We start from the raw sequence: 25213 nt of genomic DNA, 5'->3' as shown, positions 1-25213 counted from the left end.
ATAGCACTACATCACTGCTTGTGAAGCTTGCTTTTTGCCTCACCTCTTTGGTTGCAGGGGGCAGGAAGCCAAGTCCTCACACATGGTAAAAGCAAGTGATCTCAAAGAGGTAAGCTATACTCTCCCCCCCTTAAAAATGTATTTCTTATTGTATATGAGTAATGTAACTCAAAGGAACTGGCTTTCCCAACTACTTCAAAATAAGCATAAACATGAAATTGGTACATAAAATAACTTTTATTTTAGCTAGAGATAGAGAGGTACAGTGACAGAGGGCGAAAACGAAAGAGAGCCCATTGAAGACTTTTTCAATGCAAAGGGAGTTGGGCTGGAACCTGGGTTGTGCACGGGACAAAGAAGCACACTGTCCAAGTGAAGCTGCTCCATCAGCCATCATAACAGAATTTGAAATAAGGCATTTAAGCATTCCCATAAATTTGTACAAAACCCTAACACATACAACAACCATAAATTGAGAGGGTAGGGAAAGATAGAGAGGAAGAGACACCTGTTTCACAGTGGCACTGTTTCACCACTTGCAAAGCTTTCCTCCTGCAAATGGGGACTAGGGGCTTGAACTCAAGTCTTTGCACATTGTAACACATGTGCTCAACCAGATGTGCTACCACCTGGCCTTTCCCATAGGTTTTCCATTTTTCTTTTCATTAATTAATTAATTAATTAATCAATTAATTAATTTTTGCCTCCAGGTTTATTGTTGGGGCTCAAAACTTGCACTATGAATCCATTGCTTGTGGTGACCATGTTTTTTTCTGCTGTGGTTGCTGTTGTTCTTGTTGGATAGGACAGAGAGAAATTGAGAGAGGAGGGGAAGGCAGAGAGGATGAGAGAAAGACAAACACCTGCTTGTGAAGCAACCCCCCTGTAGGTGGGGAGTTGGGGGTTCTAACCAGGATCCTTGCGCTCCACATCATTTGTGCTTAACCCGCTGTGCCACCACCAGGCCCTCATTTTCCTATTTTAAACTGTGTTCCATCCTTCCATAAACAGCATTAACCATAGATATCTCTCTCCCCCACCCCCCTCCCACTATGAAAATGCTATATTATCAATTCAGTAAAGCTCCAGAGGAATAATAATAATATAACATTTCCTTATTATGTAACACACACACACACACACACACACACACACACACACACACACACACATTTTTCCCTATCCAAAGTGTTATTCTTGATTACAACAGATAAAAGGAATACAAGCCTATTTTAACTAGTAGGTAAGGTAAGGAATTATGAAGAAAGCTTTCATGACAATTTCTTGCTTTCCTTTTTGTAAAAAAAGATATTCATATGATGATTCTTTAGCTATAGCAGTAACACTGGGGGAAAATGCATGTCATTGGATGCATTTCTGGAACTTTCTCTATAAACGACATGATGGGTCATGAAGATTCTGTTAAGAACTGTATGTTCTTGACTTTTGATATTTTTAATAACAAGAAAAACAAGGAAATAACTAGCACTCATCAGTAAAAGCAAATCATTTCTTTTCTATATTTAGCCATTTGTAGTCTGACTTTATCTGATTCAAAATTTGACATTTGAACATGTGATATTTAATGTTCTCATACAAACTCTATGAATGCTAAGAATTGGAGGTATTCTATATCTTGTTCCCAAAGAGATCTGCTTATAAATTTTTCCAGGAAAATTACCAAGCTGCTTGCCTTGCCTCAAACAGGACTGCATTTAATATTAATAATTTTCAGATAGTACTTCAATCACTTGTAAAGAAGTTGTCCATTTTCATACCTAGCTACCGCAGCTCTAAGAAAATTTAGAGATCACATCATTTATCAGATATAGGAACTCTGATTTCCAAGGTTTAACCTAGATTTAATATTCTGTACGTATCACAGATTCTTAAACTACAACGAAAAAGTTCTGAAGTCACAAACTAAATCAACACATCCCGTCATTATTTGCTCCTAGAAATTCATATTAGCAGCAAAAGCAAATATATTAAATATTCTACAAATTAATTTTTAAATGCAAAAACCTCATCTTGTCAAAATAGAATTTCACAAATTTAATCAACTATTCATATGTCTAGCATTTCTACTGACATATTTAAAAGGAAAATTAAGAAATATGTAAAGTCTTTCTTAAGAAAAGATGCTTTTCTTTCTTTCTTTAGCATTCGTATTTATTTATTTTTCTTTTTAAAATTTTTTTACATTTATTTATTTATTTATTTTCCCTTTTGTTGCCCTTGGTTTTTATTTTTGTTGTAGTTATTATTGTTATTGATGTCGTCGTTGTTGGATAGGACAGAGAGAAATGGAGAGAGGAGGGGAACAGAGAGGGGGAAGAGAAAGACACCTGCAGACCTGCTTCACCACTTGTGAAGTGACTCCCCTGCAGATGGGGAGCTGGGGGCTTGAACCAGGATCCTTATGCCTGCCCTTGCGCTTCGCGCCACATGCACTTAACCTGCTGCGCTATCGCCCGAATCCCCATATTTATTTATTGATGGATAGAGACCGAGAGCTTTACCACTCGTAAAGCTTTCCCCCATACAGGTGGGGACAGGGGGCCTTAAACCTGGGTCCTTGCATGCTGTAATGTAAGCACTTAACCAGGTGTGTCACCGCCTGTCCCCTGTGAAGACTTTTTTACATGGTAACTAATTGCTTTTTGAATCATCAGGTTATGAATCATGATTCTACCTTAGTTGTTTTTTATTTATTTCCTTTGCCTGATTGAGCTCAAGGTACTAAGCTGGCTTTATTACTCTCTAGCTCTTCATGTTCCCTTGAGACTTTTAGCTTAATTTGTTGGATATTTTATCATTACAGAACTCTATAAAGTGTGAATTAAAATTTACCACAACATTTAAACTATATTACTTATTAGCACATTTGTAAAGTTATCACAAGTAGATCTCTAGGGCTTGAAAATATATTAAAAGTTCAAAAAGACCAGCTGAAGAGACATTTATATGATACAACTGCAAATTCTGTTTAAAATCAGTGCTATTTTATGGCAACTAGAACAAGATGCCCAAATAATGCAAATGTGAGAATTCAGTATAATTTATAGCACTCCTCTAAAAATTGTTACTGCATTACCAATACATAATGTAGTGAAATTTTTTTGTTAAAGTGCCAACTTATTGAGTTTTATCAAAAAATTGCTTCCAGTGGTCAAAAGTAAGCTAGTTTTCAAGCCTGAAGATAATTACCTCACAATCTGATTTATAATATTCATTTTTCATTAAACTTTTATGAATAAGTACTAAAATAAAATATATTGTTCTATTGAGCAATTCAAGGGTTCAAAATTTAATTTATTCACATTTGTCTGCCCAATGCCCACAAAACATTGTGGCATATAATAAGTATTTGATAAATATGAACTAACTTCAATTATCTCAAATCCTGAACTTTTTGAAACTAATACAATTTTGTTTTTTTTTAAAGGCTTTCAGAATTTATACTTAAAAGTTGTTTAACATGTATCTGACTGAGAAACCTCTAGCCATATACTACAATATATTTTTGTTAAGTTTTATATTTAAATTTAAATGACTCAGCAATTAAGAACAGTTGCAGATGCTACTAGGATTCCATACTGACTTCTCTGAGCAGTTTACCTCACCAGTGTGTCCTGGAACCTTACTTCTCAAGAGCCCTAGCCCACCAGGGAAAGATAAAAACAGGCTAGGGGTATGGATTGACCTGCCAACATCCATGCCCAGTGGAGAAGCAATTACAGAAGCCAGAACTCACATCTTTTAGATCCCTTAAAGAATTTTGGCCCATAGCCCCAAAGTGAGAGAAGTGATAAAGGGAGATGACTAGAGGGCTCTGAACTCCAACTCCATCAAGACCCAGAGAGAGAAGAGGGAAAAAGGAAAGACATCCAGACTCAGCAATAGGTATAGATGTGACCAGGCTTCCTTCACCAATGTGTCCTGGAGCTCTGCTTCCCCAGAGCCCTTCCCCACTGGGGAAAGAGAGAGACAGGCTGGGAGTATGGATGGATCTGTCAATGTCCATGTTCATCTGGGAAGCAATTACAGAAGCAAGACCTTCCACTTTCTGCATCCCACAATGACTTTGGGTCCATACTCCAGAGAGCTAAAGAATAGGAAAGCTATCAATGGAGGGGAGGGTATATGGAGGTCTGGTGGTGGGAATTGTGTGGCGTTGTACCCCTCTTATCCTATGGTTTAGTCAACATTTCCTTTTTATAAATAAAAAAAATTTTTAATGAAAGGAAGAGAAAGTAGGACCACAGGGGGAAAAAATGGGCAAATACATATAAATATAGAAATAATAGCCCATATCTGAGATGCTGGGAGAACTACTGCACTTTCCAGTGGAGGGAATGGGGGCACAGAACTCTGGTGGTGGGAATGGTGTGGGATGATACCCCTCTTATTCCATAAATCAATATTAAATCACTAAAAAGAAGAATAGTAGTAGTGGGAAAACAATGATAAAGAAACGTTTCACATGGAAAAGCTTACAATTTATTAGTGCAGTCTGATAGTGACTTGAATTAAAAGAAAAATCAAGACCTGTCTCATTTCTTTTCTTTATTTTAGAAGTTATAAGAGATTATTGTAACAACTTCAAGAAAAGTTTATCAAGTGAAATTAGATCACTGAATTGACTTAAAGAATTAAAATAGACTCCATCTCAGATTTTTGTGAGGTAAGTATTACAATAAAAGAAATTTTCAACATATCCATCGATAAGTCAACCTGGTTCTGTAAGGTAAAATGTAAAATATTGAAAAAATGTAACAATATATTTGAGTGCAGCAAAAGTAGTCAGAAGTTGAAGATTAGGAATCCAGGAGGTGGCAGACTCAGTTGACCGCACACATTACCATGTGCAAAGACCAAAGTTCAAGCTATCCACTACCCAGCTGCAGGGGAGAAGCTTCATGAGTTGTGAAACAGATCTGCAGTTGTGTCTCTTTCCCTTTCCCTTTCTATTTCCCCCATCCTTCTCAATTTCTCTCTGGTCTATGTATACAGAAAGCAGAAGAAGGAGGAGGAGAAGAAGATGATGGGAGGAGGAGATGGAGAAGAAGAATAAAAATAAATAAAAGGCCACAAGGAGTGGTGAATTCATAGTGTCAGCACTGAGCACCAGCAATAACCCTGCTGGCAATGAAATAAATAAAGAAAGCTGAAGATTAGAAAAATTCATAGAGAGATGAAGCAAGGAAAATATTCTAGAATTTAGAAAAGAAATGTAAATGCTGCACAGTCTTTTCTTGGTGGCTCTGATTTCTTTTCCCTGTTTCTTCCTTTCTCTACGTATAAAAGAAGATACAATAAAAATATAAATATTATCCATTGATACTGACCATTTTAATTTCTATCACTAGCAGAAAAAATGTAATCTACAATTTATACAGGTTATAGGCACATAACTAAATAGTAATCAGTTTTTAAGTGCTGCAGTATATTTTATTTTGTGTACAAAATTAAAAAGTACTTTATAATTAGAAAATTAAAATATCCTGTTTTAAAAAGAAAACAAAGGTATAATTGCTGTGGACATAATATGATTAAAAACAAAGGTGTTTGGAGGCCAGGTGGTGGCACATCTGGTTGAGTGCACATGTTACAATATGCAAGGACCCAGGTTCAAGCCCCTGGCCCCACCTGCAGGGGGAATGCTTTGCGAGTGTTAAGGCAGTGCTGCAGGTGTCTCACTGTCTCTATTCCTCTCTATCTCTCAACTTTTGGCTGTCTGTATCCAATAAATTAAGATAATTTAAAAAGCTTTAAGAAAATTAAGTTATTTAATTAAATAATTAAAATTAAAAGTATATTTGTACCAATTAACTAGATTTTTTTCCCCTGGCAGTTCTCGGGATTGAGCTCACGCTAAGTCTGATGAGAAGGAATCATGTGCTTAACTGTTGAGCCACCTGCTTAGCCCAATTTTTACTTTAATTTTTATGAGAGACTGAAAGAGAAATCAAAGCACCACTCCACCATCCATAATCTTGTTCTTGTTTTGCTGATCTCCTATGGTGCTGTGGATTGAAACCAAGGTCTCATGCATGTAAAGCATCAGTTCTAACATTGAGTAACCTATCTTAACACTTAGATTTTGTGCTAAAATTTTGCTGAGGGATGTAAATATAGTTCAGTATTAGAGCACAGGACTTCCAGATCTGAGAGGTCAGCTTTGATCCCTAGCACCACCCATGTGGCAGAATAGAGTTCTTTTTCTCCCTCTCATGAAATAAATAAATCTTCAAAAATAAAATAAATTTATCCCCACCTGCAGGGGGAAAGCTTCACAGGTGAAGCAGGGCTGCAGGTGTCTCTCTGTCTCTCTCCCTCTATTCTCCCCCTTCCCTCTCTATTTCTCTGTCTCTATCCACTAATAAATAAAATATTTTTAAAAAGAGAAAAACAATTAAATTAAATTAATTTATTATAATGATTTGATATTATATTTTTATTTTCCCTATGTCGAATGAATTTCCATGGTTTAGGTTGGTGTTTCAGACTACAAGGAAAAATAAAATGACACACATTGTTACTTATGATATCTCACATTTCAAAAATCAATTTTGTGGCCCAGGCAAGTAGCACAGTAGCTAGAGCCTTACACTTGATATCCACATCACAGTTGTCAGAGTAGTGCTCCAGTGTGTCTCCCCTACTCCCACTCTTCCTCCCTCTCTAACATTATTAAATAAATGAATCTTTTTAAAAAATAAATTTTGCTAAGGGCTATGGCAACAGCAAATCTTAATGCACAATTAACAAAAGACAGGATAAGGCCTGTGCAGGAAATAATTAATAGCAAGATTCAAACATTTTGCCATTATAAAACACAAGCATATTTTAATCATTCAATATGTTGCTACTGAATAACAAAGCTTTGTAGAAGGTATGTCCTACAGCCATTATCAATTATCATGGGGCAGCTATAGGTTCTTTAGAAAATCGTTGTCATGACAGACACATGTGTCTAAAGAACATCTGAAGATACACAAAACAACTGCAGGGCATCTTATTTTGAAAATGTTAGAAAAGCAATTTTCCAAGAACAAAAGGACAGTTATGGGCTTAAGAAATTTATAAAGACAGTGCTGTACTACCCTCACTTTCATTGTAGTTGAAGTTGTCTTCCCACAATGGCTTTTTGTGCACATTACAAAGTCTTTAGGGTCTTCAAAGTTAAAGTGACAGAGTATTTTTTAAGCACGCTTGAGAATGGATCATTCTTCCTTCCTCTTAATATAATATACCTGTACAGATTTCTCCTATAATTCTAGTCATTGTGACAAAAGAAAATCATCAAGACAATACAATGATTTCACAAAGAGAAAGAATGACAGTTTCCCTTCTACCTTTCAAAAAATGTTTTATAATATGATTTGAGATTGGCTTTATTCAATAGGCTGAAAGGGGAATCAACTCTTATAAAAGTGACACTCCATAATATACAACACCTGACACATCTGAATAACACAACCATCCCCACACATACACAATGTTATTATTACAAGCATCAGAATCTTTTCCAGAGTAATTTCCTGACAGAGAAAAAATAACTTGTTTAGAATAAACCAACATTTTCAGTAAAACAAGGAAAAAATATAAAGGGTGGTGAGTTTTGTGTTTACTCTCACTTTTGCAACTCTGATAAAAAGTTTTTTTACTCCTTGACCTTTCTAGTGAGATTGGTGTTCTATCTATCAATGATTCACTTATCCAATAGTTATTGTGTGCCTACTATGTACCAATGTTGATCATGGTTATTAGGTACTAGTTACAGTAGTAACCAAGACAGCTATAGTAACAACCTCATATTGCAAACAGATATGGACAATTAATCTCACAGATGAATATATAACAGCATATGAAAAAAAAAAAAAAAGAACAAAACTGAGTGCCAAAAGAACATTGCTGAATGTCGAGAGAGAAAAACAGTGAAGCCTGATTTTGGTTGAAATTTAACAAGACAGGCTAGCATCTGAAAGATGATAGAGAATTTGTTAATGAATAGTTAGAAAAAGACTAAGGGGGTGGAATGGTGGTGCACTTGGTTAACGGCACACATTACCGAGTGCCAGGCGTGTAGTTCAAGCCCAACACCCTACCTGCAGGGGGAAAACTTCACAAGTGGTGAAGCAGTGCTGCAGGTCAGTGGTCAGTCTCTCTCCCTCTCCCTCTCCCTCTCCCTCTCCCTCTCCCTCTCCCTTTCCCTCTCCTTCTCCCTCTCCTACACCTCTATCACCCTTCTTTCTATTAAAGTTCCCTTTCCTATTAAAGTTTCCTATTAAAGTTCTCTTTTCCTATTAAAGTTCCCTTTCCCTCTCCTTCTCCCTCTCTCTCTCTCTCCTACACCTCTATCGCCCTTCTTTCTCTTTCCTATTAAAGTTTTTAAAAATAAAAAAAGAAAGAAAACAAAAGGACTATTCCAGATGTCCTGATTTATATGAAAGTCTTGGAGAAATTCCTGAAGGGCCTGAAGCAGGAGAATAACACAAGGATATTTCTTAGGTTCAATAAAGGTATTGTCTACTGCTTGATGGGGGGTGGGGGGTCAGTGAAGATAGAGAGGCATCTCAAAAAATATTTAAGCTGAGTTTCACATTTTTCCCTTAAAATGACCCTATTATGTCTCATTTCTATCTTACACATGCCCAATGTACAGCCACACAGCACACATGGCCATTTGCAAACATACGTCCCTGCCTCATTTCTTGGCTATGCTTTGTCTCTATCCACATGTCCCTTCTTTACTAGGAAAACAACAATGACAACAGCAACAACAAACTCCTCTACGTGCTAAAAGAGAGCCATTTGACTCAAAATTCAACTCCTCCGTGAAAAGTTTTCACACCTTTACTTAATAATCTCCCTCTATTTGTGGCAAAAAGGCATAAGCATGCCTGGTATAATCTATCTAATCCTGTGGATCTTTTCAGAGTGAAAAAGAGCTAAGTCTGAATGTGGACAGCCAATGATAACTACCTCTTATGCTTGTATTTTCACATAATACTACCTTAAAAGTTAACCAGTTCATCTAGTAAACCTAACTAAAATGACTCAGATGCAAAGAGTTTGCATCATCTTTATTTGTGGTTTTTCATGTGCCCACTGCAAATAAAATATGCCTTCTTTTAAATGGGAGTTTTTAGAAACTGGCCCCTGAAATAGCTTAAAATTTGGGTCATTCCTGAGATATCCTGCACGAAAAAGCAAATTGATCTAATAGATACAGAATTTATGATTCTACTGCAATTCAATCAGTGCAGAGAGATCAAAACAACTCATATACATAATTGTGAATGTTGAAAAATAATTTTGTCTGGAAAAAGTCCAATACACATGTACAATATGGAAGTTTTGTAATGACTTTGGCAACATTAAAAATACTTCTACTTGTATCAATTCATAAAGAAAAACTCTCATAGTGATTTAATTATGAAAGCATAGCAAAATCAAACTTAGTGAATGAGGAGACATTTCATTCTAGTATCCCTAAAGGAAGTAGTATTCCTTATTACTCACCTTGATCTCTTTCATGCCATGTTCGACTTCCAGCAGCTGGTGAATTCGGAGAAGGATAAAAGTCTCCTGTAGGACTTGGTTCCATATTTTCATCTATGGATATAGTTTTAGGTCTTTTGCTGTTAAAATATGACAACAATTACATCACTGATATCCTGAGGAAGATATGGAACAGTTAGTAATAAATAATTTGAAAAAATCCTTATTGTGGAAATTTCCATAAATCTAAATGTTAGTATCTCAAAATAATTTTGAAATAATTATGAGTATTACCAAAAAGAATAGTAAGTATTTCTAGTTGTAATAAACCATTTATTATTATATCACATTTGACCTTATCTGTCTAACAATATTATCATTTCTGTTATGTAACATAAAACAAGAGAAATTTTTCTACTTTGAGTACATTTAGGAAAAAAAACTTTCCGGAACAAGAAGAGATTTCTTTTCTTCTTCTTTTTTTTTGCCTCCAGGATTACTGCTGGGGCTCAGAGCCTGCACTACGAATGCATTGCTCCTGGAGGCTATTTTTTTTTTCCCCTTTTGTTGCCCTGGTTGTTTTATTGTTGCTGTGGTTATTATTATGGTTGTTACTGATGTCATTGTTGTTAGATAGGACAGTGAGAAATGGAGAGAGGAGGGGAAGACAGAGAGGGGTAGAGAAAGACAGACACCTGCAGACCTGCTTAACTGCTCTCAAAGCGACCTCCCTGTAGGTGGGGGTCAGGGGGCTCGAACTCGGATCCTTAGGCCGAGATCCTTTGCGCCATGTGCACTTAACCCGCTGCGCTACTGCCCAAGCCCCGATTTCTTTTTATTATTTGCGAGGAGAGACAGAGACACCACCAGAGTTCCCTCCAGTGCCATGATACTGATATACATGGTATTAGAGCAGGAGCCCTGGGCTTTCGACATGTGACTCTAACAGATGAGCTGTCTCCTGACTCCCTCGCCATCCCCAAGGAATTTTAATGTGATTAATTTTAATGTAGGCTAATTTTAAAACTGTACTTCACTCCTAAAATTATTGTCAACATTAGTAAGTTTCATCTAAATGGCACTTCGTCATTAATAATAGAATCCTTTTGTTATTAATTGAAAGATGAAATAATTAAACAGGTAGAAGACTATGGAGTCATACTGGCTTATAATGACAACACCACTTATTACTTTCTAACAGTAAACTTCTTAGGCTTTTAAAATTCAGTTTAGTCATCTGTAAAGTGGAACAAATAAAACCAAGTTCAAAGGGTGGTGGTTTAATGAACTAAATGAGTTGTTAATTGTAAAGATCTTTATAAGTTACTGGCATTTAGAAGATACTTGTTAAAAAGCAATTATTAACAGCAATGTTATAAAAAACAATAAGAAAAACATGTTTTGTGTGTGACGAAAGAGATACAGAGTGAAGGAGACCAGATCACTGATCGGCTTGCAAGAGACTGGACTGGAGACTTCGGATTCTCAGGCTTCAAAGTTTTTTTGCATAAACATTAAGCTATCTTCCATATACAACATAAAAGTTTTTATAGTGCTTTATTGACTGTAGAGTATTTCAGATATTATTCTTACTCTTTTCTTTAAAAATCAGTTTGTTAACATTATGTTTCCAAGATCAACCATGAATACAAGTTATTGTCAAGTTCAAACTAAAAGGTATACTTTAAAAGTGATGCATTACAATAAAGAAAAATATAACTAATCTCAATTATTATTAAAGGGAATGCTTAGAGCCTAAAAACTTATCTTGTGGGATATGCCATATTTCCAGGTATATCACATATATATATCCCAATATTCTACTAAGATGTTAGTTATGACTCTGAAAATGTATTATTTTCTCCTTACAGTAAAAAATCATTATTTAGGGTCTGGGCAGTGGTGGACCTCGTTGGTGGTGCTCATGTTATAATGCACAAGGACCCTGGTTCAAGTCCCCAGTCTCCACCTACAGGAGAAAGCAGTGCTGTAGGTATCTCTCAATCTCACCATTCATTCTTGATTTCTTTCTGTCTCTATCAAATAAATAAAAAATAAATGTCCTTTGTATTTATGCAGGTGAGAACTATAAAAGTATTTCTGAATTAACTGCATGTAGTTATAATAAACATAATTGAATAGAATTTGAGACTTGAAAATGACTTCAGAAATTAAACACTTAGTCTAATCCTACCGTTTCTTACAAACAGGGAGCCAAATTGGGAGAGATTAAATAAAGTCCCCATGTGAAACTAAAAAAAAGCAATTCAACACAAAGTAAAGGCTTTAACTTCCAAGACTATGCTCTTCCTATTTTACCATTATCAAACTGACTATATTTACTTGCTTGTATTTATAGACATATTTGAGATTAGTACCTTTAACTACCAGAATTTATGTGAGATAGAAAATGGCTGAAACTAAATATGAATTCTTTAGAATCTATCAGTGACACACAAAGTTAAGATGTATATTTTAAACCATACTTTATTCTACTTTCAAACTATGAGTTGACAGTAGATATGAAAAACTTGAATTAAAGAAAAATACAACTTCCATAGGTAATAGCAGAAAAATGTGTTTTTTAATTATTTATTTGAATGATGTGATATCTGATACCCAATGACCATAAGGAGAGATCTGTACAAATGAACAGATCTAACATCAGATAAATTTAAAAATTACTTTCTGAATTTTAAATTTAGAAAACCTAGAACATTAAAAAAAAACTAACACGTCACAGAACTGTAGTTATAAAAAGTTCAAGGAGCTTGCTTTTAAATTTCTTATTAAAATACTTTGACCATATATTAGTTTATAAATATAAGAGTGTGTAGATCACCATAATTCACTCAGATAAAACTGACTTTTGTTACTGAGAATAGCTTGTAATCACCCTGATGTTCTCTTATTTGTTTTTTAGTTGATATTATAAGATACATGTTTTGCTCCAGAAATCACAGGCTTTTATAATTCATCATCATTATATTTAATGCTCTGGAAATAAGTTTATATGTACTAAAGCTCAACTCATAAAAAATGATGGTATATCTATTTATTTTGTCTTCTCATCAACTCAGCCTTATTCTATGATTTTAAAACAGTGGAACATATCTTTAAAAAAAAACTACGCATGGCAAATTTCTATATATTTATTCCTCACTTAACCAGGATTTTTGTTAAGTCCTTTACAATTGAAAGATCAAGATAGCAAATGAGAATGTCCACAGAATTAAAAAGTAAAGTGTGGTTTGGGCTGTGGCGCAGTGGGTTAAGCACACATGGCGCAAAACTCAAGAACTGGGGTAAGGATCCCAGTTCAAGCCCCCTGCTCCCCACCTGCAGGGGGCGGTCGCTTCGCAAGCAGTGAAGCATGTCTACAGGTATGTATCTTTCTCTCCCCTTCTCTGTCTTCCCTTTCTCCATTTCTTTCTGTCCTATCTGGCAACAACAATATCAATAACAACAACAATAGTAATAGTCACAACAGTGATGAAAACAACAAGGGTAACAAAAAAGGGAAATAAATAAATAAAATATTTTTAAAAATTGTAAAAAGTAAAGTAACCTAACTCTTGCCCAACAAAACTTGATTAAACCAGATTTCTGAGCAAACAAGATTCTCACTGGCAATATTTTACATGTTGTTCTACATGTTTTATTTCTCAAACTTAAATGTAGTAAAAGTTACTAGAATGGATCAATCACAAATCAAGTTTTGTTGCTATTGCAATATCAGTTATAAAGTTATAAAATAATTAAATAAATTGTAGGATTATGATATTCCATTGAACAGAATGAGTATCATATTAATATACTTGCACAGTTCTCTTATTTGTCTTCCAAATGTTTTTAAATGTATCGAACAATTAAATAATAATATTTATCTGTAAAGATTAAAATTTGCATAGAATCAGGGGTCTGGTGGTAGCACATGGTGTGAAGCCCCCCACCAGCTGGGGAGTTGCTTCACAGGTGGTGAAACAGATCTGCAAGTGTTTTTCTCTCCCCCTCTCTGTCTTTTCCCCCCTCTTGATTTCCTTCTTTTCTAACAACAATGAAAGCAATAACAATAATAATAATAACCAAAATGATAGAACAAGGGCAACAAAAGGGGAAAAAATAGCCTTCAGTAGCTGTGTACTCATAGTGCAGGCACCAAGTCCCAGCCATAACCTTGGAGGCAAAAAAAAAAAAAAAAAAGGCACAGGATCTGTAAATAAAAAAAAAGGGGTGGTCTTAAAGGGGTCTTGCTTTGTTTTCCTTCTTTTTTTTTAAACATGGCAGTTTATTATAAAATAAACAGTTGACATTATTTAGATTCCTACCACATATTTTCAATCTCTTACTGCTTTTTCTTTGTTATATCTTGTTAAAAAATTAAAATAATTTTATTAGTGATTGAATAATGAATTACAAAATTAAAAAATAACAGTGGTATGATTCTATACTACTTCCACTATGGAAGATCTGTTCCCTCATCCCCCCTCCAACAGTAACCACCATAGTTCTCCCAATGTCATAGATATATTTTTTTTTTCAAATTCATGTGTTTTAATTATTTATATTCCACATATAAGTGAAATCATCCCATAGTTGTCTTTCATTAAGCATAAACACTGCCAGTCCCATGCATTTTGTCTGAAATGACACAAATAATTTTTTAATTGCTGAGTAGTATTTTATTGAGTAGATGCCATGTAACTATTCCTTTTTCTTCTTCTTTTTTTTTACTTTATAATACTAAAATGAGTGAATATTATTCCACTATTAAAGGTTGCCCCCCAACTCTAAATATTCATTATAGGTATACCTCCTTCCCAATATTTTAAACTTTTAATCCAGAAATAGAAAAAGCATGCACCAGAGAAATATGTAGGCCATTTGGACAAAGATAGATGACCCCATGTGGAAACTGATGCTTCCCCTATCCCTTATTACTTACTTAACTCTATGCATACCTACCTACCTACTTGCACATTTACCGAGGAGAACAGTTTCTCATGTAGTTACCTGCTTGGTGGAGAAGACAGCGACCTCTGAAGATTGACCCCCGAGTTCATGTCATGATAATAAGGTTGGCTCGGAATTTCTCCAATTGGGAAGTTGACTCCAGTTCCCTGGGTTATGGGTGCTTAGGAATAAAAGAAAAGGAAATATTGAGAAAGAGATTTATACTTGTCATTTCTACTCAAATGTAATCACAGGATGTTTTCCAATATGCTAGGTCAGAATGAAGACAACTCTATTTAACTTAAGACTCTGATCAACCACACATGGAGGCAGGAATTCTATAACTTCCTCATGATATTTGCATGAAAGTGGCACCAGGAAAGCTATTATGTAATATGTTGACTCTCAAAAGTCAAACTGGTACCATGAAAAAATTGATAAATACATATAAAAACTGTCACTCTGTTATAATATGAACGTTAGTATGAGAATAGGTTGTGTACATCATGATAGTTTTGATTATTTGATAGAAACAATTCTAATTTTTTTTGTAATTTTATTTATTTATTTTCCCTTTTGTTGCCCTTGTTGTCTTTTTATTGTTGTAGTTATTATTGTTGTTGTTGTTGATGTCATTGTTGTTGGATAGGACAGAGAGAAATGGAGAGAGGAGGGGAAGACAGAGAGGGGGAGAGAAAGACAGACGCCTGCAGACCTGCTTCACCGCCTGTGAAGTGACTCCCCTGCAGGTGGGGAGCCGGGGGCTCAAACCGGGATCCTCACGCCAGTCCCTGCGCTTTGCGCCACCTGCGCTTAACCCGCTGCGCCACCGCCCGGCTCCCCAATTCTAATTTTAGACTAGCTATAAGTGAAATTGACCAATGTAAAACAAGAGTTGAATTCTTCTCCCCCCAAATACATGTTTCACATATTAATAGTAAATGTGACCTTCCTCAATAATTATATTTTGTTTTAAAAAATAAAAGTCTTTGTAGGCTGGAAAGATAGTTCAGCAAAGTGACCGCTTTGCCATGAATTGGACACTGCTTTGAACCTGGCCTCTGTCTCCAGTGAAAAGCTTTGGTACTATGTTGTCTTTCCCCCCTCTGTTCTTTCTTTGTATCTGAAAGTCTGCCCAGAGCAGTGAAACCTTAGCATCAATCAACAACAAAATGTTTTTGTGCCACAAATTTATAAATCATTTCAAGTATAGTCACAGGATTTAATATTTTAAGATATTATTTTACATGGAATACTACTCAGGTATTAAAAATGGTGATTACACCATTTTCAGTCCATCTTGGAGGGAGCTTTAAGAAATCATGTTAAATGAAATGAGTCAGAAACAGAAGGATGGATATGGGATGATCTCACTCACAGGGAGAAGCTGAAAAACAATAACAGAAGAGAAAACACCAAGCAGAACTTGGAATGAAGTTGGTGTGTTGCACCAAAGTGGGGTGGGGAGATAGTTCAGGTCCTGGAACAGGATGGCAGAGGACCTACTAGGGGTTGGATTGTTATGTGGAAAACTGAAAAATGTTATACATGTACAAACTATTGTATTTACTATTGACTGTGAAACATTAATCCCCAATAAAGAAATAAAAAAATATAAGAAAAAGATAATTTTGAAAATCAAGAGATCTTCCAAATGCGCTAATACATTATGAACTTTTTTATGTATTATTTTTTGCACAATGGATTACATCTGTTCAAATCTTAAAATGTTTCTAGACATCTTGAATAAATCTGTGAAACAATATGTTGTGTTACAATGATTAGTCTTGGAAAAGATAGCCTTTTAGTTTGAACTCCCTCTGCCATTTATGAGTGAGATGACTCAGTTTCCTTAACTATGAAGTGACAATAATAATAACCTTATCACATGGTAAGCAACAAATAAAGTAAGGAATGATTAAAAAACCTAGCACCACTTGTGGTGCATGATAGATTCTCAACAAATTTGAATTTCCTTCTTTTGCTTTTTCTCTGGAAGTACTTCCCTTGCAGGCTTGGAGATGTCAGCAAAGATTGAATAGTTCAAAAACATGCTAAAAGCAGACAGAAGAATATAAATGAGTTTATCTGCTGAAGGTTATGTCTTCAACAAGTTATTGAAGGCATTCATTTCTGGTAGGCTAGCTACAAAGTATGTAAAATATACTAAGATGGTCCCTGACCATAATAAAGCAGACTGCACAAATTAGAAAAATATATTCATAAAGACCAGCCAAAAGCATATTAGAATAAAATGGCCTCTGCCCAAAATTTATATAAACAATGCTTAGGAAAGAATAAAAAATATATAAACTTAAATAATCCAAGAACTCTGAAGAAAAACTATAGCTCAGCCTGGGTTTCAGCGAGTGGGTGAAGCATTAAAGGGAGATCATTCTAAACAGGGGCTAACAGAGAGGAAAAGATGTAGGTAGAGACAATGTGAAAGATGTAGGTAGAGAGAACGTGGAGACCAGGCAAGCTGGTGTCTAGGAACAGTATTTAAAAAGCCTTTGGGGGGGGGGGGAGCTGACGGTAGTGTAATGGGTTAAGCGCACATGGCGCCAAGCGCAAGGACTGGGCAAAGGGTCCTGGTTCGAGCCCCCGGCTCCCCACCTGCAGAGGAGTTTCTTTATAGACGGTGAAACAGATCTGCAGGTGTCTATCTTTCTCTCCACCTCTCTGTCTTCCCCTCCTCTTTTGATTTTTCTTGACCTATCCAACAACAACAACAGCAATAACAACACTAATAACAACAGCAACGATGGATAACAAAAGGGGAAAAAAATGGCCTCCAGGGGCATTGGACTTGTAGTGCAGGCACTAAGCCCTAGCGATAACCTTGGAGGCAAAAAAAAAAAAAAAAAAAAAAAAGCACAGATAGGGACACAGCAAAAAAGGAAAATTACAGACCAATATCTCTGATGAACATAGATGCCAAAATATTAAACAAGATCTTGGCCAACCGGATACAGCAGTATATCAAAAAGATTGTTCATCATGACCAAGTGGGATTTATTCCAGGAATGCAAGGCTGGTTCAAAATACATAAGTCAATCAATGTCATTCACCACATCAATAAAAGCAAAGCCAAAAACCACATGATTATCTCAACAGATGCAGAGAAAGCCTTTGACAAAATCCAACACCCATTCATACTCAAAACTCCACAAAAAATGGTAATGGGTGGGAAATTCCTCAAGATAGTGGAATCCATATATAGCAAACCTACAGCCAACATCATACTCAATGGACAGAAGCTGAAAGCATTCCCCCTCAGATCGGGGACTAGACAAGGCTGTCCACTATCACCATTACTCTTCAACATAGTATTGGAAGTTCTTGCCATAGCAATCAGGCAAGAGAAAGAAATCAAAGGAATACAGATTGGAAGGGAAGAAGTCAAGCTCTCACTATCTGCAGATGATATGATAGTATACATAGAAAAAACTAAAGAATCCAGTAGAAGACTACTGGAAGTTAGTAGGCAATATAGCAAGGTGTCAGGCTACAAAATCAATGTACAAAAATCAGTAGCATTTCTTTATGCAAACACTAAATCTGAAGAAGAAGACATCCAGAAATCACTCCAATTCACTGTTGCAGCAAAATCAATAATATACCTAGGAATAAAGCTGACCAAAGAAGTGAAAGACTTATATACTGAAAACTATGAGTCACTATTCAAGGAAATAGAAACTGATACCAAGAAATGGAAAGATATCCCATGTTCATGGATTTGGAAGAATAAATATCATCAAAATGAATATTCTTCCCAGAGCCATATACAAATTTAATGTGATACCCATCAAAGTTCCACCAAGCTTCTTTAAGAGAATAGAACAAAACCTACAGTCATTTATCTGGAACCAGAAAACACCTAGAATTGCCAAAACAATCTTGAGGAAAAGAAACAGAAATGAAGGCATCACACTCCCAGATCTCAAACTATATTATAAGGCCATCATCATCAAAACTGCCTGGTACTGGAACAAAAAAATAGATACACAGACCAGTGGAACAGAATTGAAAGCTCAGAACTAAACCCCCACACCTATGGACATCTAATCTTTGATAAGGGGGACCAAAATATTACATGGAGGAAGGAGGCTCTCTTCAATGAATGGTGCTGGGAAAACTGGGTTGAAACATGCAGAAGAATGAAATTGAACCACTTTATCTCACCAGGAACAAAAATCAACTCCAAATGGATCAAGGACCTGGGTGTTAGACCAGAAACTATCAAATACTTAGAGGAAAACATTGGTGGAACACTTTCCCACCTAAACCTCAAGGACATCTTTGATGATACAAACCCAATTGCAAGGAAGACTAAAGCAAAAACAAACCAATGGGACTACATCAAATTGAAAAGCTTCTGCACAGCCAAAAGCAACTATCAAACAAAGAGACCCCTCGTAGAATGGGAGAAGATCTTCACATGCCATACATCAGACAAGAGACGAATCACCAAAATATAGAAAGAGCTCAGCAAACTTAGCACCAAAAAAGCAAATGACCCCATCCAAAAATGGGCAGAGGATATGAACAAAACATTGACTTCAGAGGAGATCCAAAAGGCTAACAAATATATGAAAAACTGCTCCAGGTCACTGATTGTCAGAGAAATGCAAATTAAGACAACACTAAGATACCACCTCACTCCTGTAAGAATGGCATACATCAAAAAGGACAGCAGCAACAAATGCTGGAGAGGATGTGGGGACAGAGGAACCCTTTTACATTGCTGGTGGCAATGTAAATTGGTACAGCCTCTGTGGAGAGCAGTCTGGAAAACTCTCAGAAGGCTAGACATGGACCTTCCATATGATCCAGTAATTCCTCTCCTGGGGTTATACCCCAAGGACTCCATAACACCCAACCAAAAAGAGGTGTGTACTCCTATGTTCATAGCAGCACAATTCATAATAGCTAAAACCTGGAAGCAACCCAGGTGCCCAACAACAGATGAGTGGCTGAGAAAGCTGTGGTATATATACACAATGGAATACTATGCAGCTATCAAGAACAATGAACCCACCTTCTCTGACCCATCTTGAACAGAGCTAGAAGGAATTATGTTAAGTGAGCTTAGTCAGAAAGATAAAGGTTAGTATGGGATGATCTCACTCATAAACAGAAGTTGAGAAAGAAGAACAGAAAGGGAAAATAAAAGCAGGATCTGACTAAATCTAGAGTAGGGCACCAAAGTAAAAACCCTGTGGTGAAGCAGAGTGTGGGCAGCGGGGCGTGGGGGTGCAGGTGGGAGGGGACACAGTCTTTTGGTAGTGGGAATGGTGTCTATGTAAACTCCTATTAAACTGTAGTCATATAAATCACTATTTAATTAATACAAGAGGGGAAAATTGATTTTATATCTTGAACTTTTTAAAACACAGACTGAGTCTTTTTAATACATAGGCTGAGTCTCCCATATGTTGACTCTCTCAAAAGACTAGACCAGGGAGAACAGAAGCAACTGGTGGCACAACTATATACAAGATGTTGGGTATTGTACAGCAAATCCTAACAAAGGGACTTTTCAAAGTTAACCCAATTACCAAATAATGTGATGGTAACAATAACTATCCATTATCTTCTAAGACAGCAGGAACCTCACATTTCCACTATAGAGCCTATATTTCCCCAGTCCTGGAACCTTAGGGTGGGGCGCACTTTCCTGCATGCTTCTCTAAATTCATATCAAATAATATTGCATCTGCCGATCACAACCTAGTCAACACAATGAGTGCCACCTCAGCATGCTTCACTTCAGACTATGTCTAGAGACTTCAGGTGTGCAATGACAACCCTTCAGCTTCATTACTCGGGTGAGACCATTCCTTTCATAGTATTCTCTAATTCCATTCCAGGTGGTTCACTTCCTAACAAAACCTAGATATAGACCATGTCCCCTTAGAGTATATTTTCACACATATCCATAAACTAGGGCAAAATGTATACCTGAAAGCAAAAGTACACAATAGTCTGCAGTGAGTACCCCCCAACACTTCATCTGCACTATTCCAGCCTTTGGGTCCATATTGTTTAACAATTTGTTTGGCTTTGTATGTTAACTCTCTTTTCATCCACCAGGTTCCAGATGCCAGCAGGATGCCTACCAGACTTTCCTGCACAGAGTATCCCACCAATGTGTCCTGGAGCTCCACTTCCCCAGAGACCCACCCTACTAGGGAAAGAGAGAGGCAGACTGGGAGTATGGATCGATCAGTCAACGCCCATGTTCAGCGGGGAAGCAACTACAGAAGCCAGACCTTCCACCTTCTGCAACCCACAATGACCTTGGGTCCATACTCCCAGAGGGATAAAGAATAGGAAAGCTATCAGGGGAGGGGATGGGAAATAGAGATCTTTTGGTGGGAATTATGTGGAATAGTACCCCTCCTATCCTATGGTTTTGTTAATGTCTCCTTTTTAAAATAAATAAATAAATAAATGTAAAAAATAAAAAGCCTTTTGTAGATCAAGTGTAGTATCTGTTCTTATCAGTTTTCATTTCTTTACCCAATTTTATCAGGTCTTCCAGAACTCTTAGGAGAGATATTATGTCCTTAAGTTGAGGTAACAAAATTTTAGCACCCTGGAGATTCACTACTGATAAATGGAAAGACTACAGATTTTCATGGAAATTTTCTTACCCTGAAATTTTCATAAACATTCTACATTTATTTATTATCAAATGAATTAGATTTCAACATTAGGCAGGTAAAACTAATTAATTCTTCTTTCTTCTTATTATTATTTACCAAAGCACTGCTTTGGTAAATAGTGGTGTAATAATGGTGTGGAGTACTGAATAGTGGTAAATAGTGGTGTGGAGTACTGAATCTAGAACTTAGGAGCCTCAGGAATGAAAGTCTTTTTACATAACCATTATGCTCTTCCCTCACGGCCACCCCCCATATAAATTTTTAAAGTATGAGCAGAAGGCACATATTTATTGTACAGAAGTTATAACTACAGAGAATATATGTCCTACTGAAAATTTAAAAAGTCATGGACCAGGTAGCACACATAGTTGATCCCAAATATTGCAATGAGCAAAGATTCAGGTTCAAGCTCCTGGTCCACACTGCTGGGGAGAAGCTTCACAAGGCATGAAGCAGTGCTCCAGGTGTCTCTCTATATTCCCCTTTCCTCTTGATTTTTCTGTCTCTACCCAATAAATAAGTAAATAAATATTTTTAAAAGAACACTAAGTCAATATTAGCTCCAATTTTCTGGATTTTCTGTATTCCCTTAGATTATTCATTTTATATATAATAAATTAAGCTCATTTTAGACAGAAAATATATGTACTCAATGTGGAACAATGCCTAGTAAGTTAAATTCTTTGGACAGCTAATAATGTTTAATAGCTGTTTGTTGTAGCCTGAGATACACAAGAGGTTAAAAAATATATAAGGTAAGAAATACCACACTAATCACATTCTTTAAAATAGTTTACTATTAGAACCATGTTCTGAGTGACAGCGGAAAGCAGGGTATGTGCTAGGAGGTTTTAAAGGGGTTCAGTAGAAGTAAGCAATCTGCCTGACTTCTTAAAACTATAATGGATAAAATTCAAAGGGTAGGTGGGGAGATCAAAGAAATAAACTACTAACCAGAGGCTTATAAGCCCTATGTTATGTGAACTACTTGTAACTTTTTTAAAAAAAAAATTTAATATTTATTTATTTTCCCTTTTGTTGCCCTTGTTTTTTATTGTTGTTATAGTTATTGTTGTTGTTATTGATGTCGTCATTGTTAGACAGGACAGAGAGAAATGGAGGGGGGGGAGAAAGAGATGGGGAGAGAAAGATAGACACCTGCAGACCTGCTCACTGCCTGTGAGGGGACTCCCCTGCAGGTGGGGAGCCGGGGGCTCGAACCAGGATCCTTATGTAAGTCCTTGTGCTTTGTGCCAGGTGCACTTAACCCACTGTGCTACAGCCCAACTCCCTACTTGTAATTTTTTTTTTTTCCTCCAGGGTTATTGCTGGGCTCGGTGCCTGCACCATGAATCTACCGCTCCTGGAGGCCATTTTTTCCCCCTTTTGTTGCCCTTGTTGTTGTAGCCACGCTGTAGTTATTATTATTGCCATTGTTGATGTTGTTCGTTGTTGGATAGGACAGAGAGAAATGGAGACAGGAAGGGAAGGCAGAGAGGGGGAGAGAAAGATAGACACCTGCAGACCTGCTTCACCACCTGTGAAGCGACTCCCATGCAGGTGGGGAGCCTGGGGCTCGAACTGGGATCCTTATGCCGGTCCTTGAGCTTTGTGCCACATGCGCTTAACCCACTGAGCTACCACCTGATCCCCTACTTGTAACTTTTTAAGCCTATGCAATAGACATGCAAAGATTCTTTGCTTCTGCTTAATACATAAGGCTTGATAGTCATCATAAATGCTTGAACATGAACACAGGTATTTGTAGTAAAATTATCATAAAAATATTCAGAAATTTTTATTAGAATTTTTTCCAAACTCCAAAGTATCATGAGAGCAGGAAGAATAATTTGTCTAAAGATTTATGCAAGATTATTATACAGATTTAGTGTACATTCTGATATTAAATGGGAAACTATAGGAAGAAAAATAGAATATCAAAATATCAAGCAGCACACATAAAGTTTATTTGATAACAAAGATAGAACCAGAGCAAGAACACCAAGTCCCAGGCAGCTATTCCTGATTAAAAACCTTTCATAGAACTAATATCAGATGCAAACACCAGCCTTAGCACCTCTCCCAGAAAACTGCAGACTCTGAAAGCTGCAAATCAAGTTTAAGAGGCTGCCAATATCCTCTTAGAAATGAAACTCCAAAGAACCTCAGATTCTAAAGGTTAGAGGCTAATCCTTAATCTCTCTTATTGTTCTCCTCACCCTAAAAACTGACCCTAAATTAACATTTAAAATTGAAGATAATATGCAACAAAAAAATCACTATCGTAAAACTGAATGGGTTCATTAACTAAAGTCAACATACATACTAGTAGGTCAAATGATAGTAAAATAGTAGAAGACAGAAGCCATTAATGTACTGTAAATCCTCAAGAAGTGAGAATTTGTGATATACAGCATAAGGGTTGTGCTAAACTTTGTTTACTTAGCAAATACTTCTTTTATAAACAATGATGTTCAATTGTGTAAATAAGATTATAATGTGGTCATATTAAAACACATAGGAGAATAACTTCTCAAGCATTTCAGAGCTACCTATTTACATACAGAGTAGAAAATAAATGTTTGCTGAATAAAATAACTAATGAATATAGATAATGTACTAATTACAAATCAGTAATGTTTGTTATGACAGATAACTTTAGAATCCCTAATATAACTGAATAAATTAAAAATAAAGTATATTACATTTATCTCATCTTTTAAATTATTACAGAAAGCTTTTTTTTTTTAATTGTCATCAGGGGTATGACTAGGTCTTCGTGCCAGCACTATGAATCCACGCCTGGCATTCATTTTTTTTCCCTTTTTCTCTTTTGTTCTTCTTTCTATTTTCTTTATAGGACAGAGAGTAACTGAGAGGGGAGGGGAAGATAAAGAGGAAGACAGTATGAAACCTGAAGACCTGTTTCACTGCTTGTGAAGCGTCCCCCTACCCTCCACAGGAGGGGAAAGAAGGCTTGAACTTGGGACCATGCACAAGGTAACATGTGCTCTCAACCAGGTGTACCATTGCCCAGCCTCTCCCCTACCAAAGAGATATTTTTAAACTTTTTTTTTTATGTTTCAGATTTAGATTTTTTAAATATTGCTGGGCTTTTAAAGATTCTATCTCATGAAAAGGATAAAAACATGTTATGAGACTTAGAATAATATAAGTTTAAACAAATAATTTCAGCATCTCTTCAGTGAATCAGTGTAGCCTCTCTACCACTGAATAAGACAAAACATGTAAACACACACCTTCAAATGCTGCCTTCTTATATGGCACCTAGAGGTAGTAGTAAGACATGCCCCTTTTAAATTAAAAATAAGCAACAACAACAATGATATCAATAACAACAACAATGGAAACAAAAGGGAATAAGTAAATAAAAAGTTAAAGAATATTTAAAACAAGTAAAAATAAGCACAAAAACCCCAAATGCCAGGTATTAATCAGGATGCATGCATAATGATGATTATCTTGGTCAGTGGAGCAGACCATCAGAATCTAGCTATCCAGCAAGTAAAAAACCTAAAATTACTGGGATACAGAGAGTATATCCTAAACAAGAATTGTTGGCAACGTCCTGTATAAGGAGCCTGGTTGAAGTTTCTGGCTCCCTTCCTGCAGGAGGGTCACTTCACAGGTGGTGAGGCAGGTCTGCAGGTGTCTCTCTTTCTCTCCCCTTTGTATCTTCCTCTCCTATCTCAATTTCTCTCTGTCCTACCCAAGAATGACAGCAATAACGACAACAACAACAAAATGGAGAAAATGGCCTCCAGAAGCAGTGGATTCATAGTGCAGGTATTGAGCCCCAGTAATAACCCTAGAGGCAAAACAACAACAATAATAATAATGATAATGATAATAAATTGTTTGGGCATATATTTATCCACTGCAGTCATGTCACGAAGAATAAACCGTTTATGAACTTAAATGTTCATGTGTACAACTTCCTGTGATACTATGATATATACTATTTGTGCTGACTACTTTAGAAATATAATTTTAACTGACACCGCAGAAATCCAGAGAATCCTGTGAAACTTCTATAAAGAACTATATGCCACCAAGCT

General features: G+C 36.3%; 1 protein-coding gene across 10 annotated transcripts in view; it reads right to left on the bottom strand.

Annotated features, from left to right (window-relative positions):
* Positions 1–25213, bottom strand: part of NFIB (nuclear factor I B) — a 288405-nt gene that overhangs the window by 61725 nt on the left and 201467 nt on the right. For all 10 annotated transcript variants that reach the window (XR_009552015.1, XM_060199571.1, XM_007535865.3 and 7 more), the window contains exons 5-6: positions 14524–14644; positions 9532–9650 (exon numbers count right to left, since the gene is read on the bottom strand). Coding sequence is in view for 9 of the 10 variants with exons in the window: in XM_060199571.1 (XP_060055554.1) it covers positions 9532–9650; positions 14524–14644 (240 nt within the window). In the remaining variant the exon portion in view is untranslated. The remainder of the gene's footprint in view (positions 1–9531; positions 9651–14523; positions 14645–25213) is intronic.

Source organism: Erinaceus europaeus, chromosome 10 (genome assembly GCF_950295315.1).
Source record: "Erinaceus europaeus chromosome 10, mEriEur2.1, whole genome shotgun sequence".
Taxonomy (NCBI): domain Eukaryota; kingdom Metazoa; phylum Chordata; class Mammalia; order Eulipotyphla; family Erinaceidae; genus Erinaceus; species Erinaceus europaeus.
This window is presented reverse-complemented; position numbering and strand designations above follow the sequence as displayed.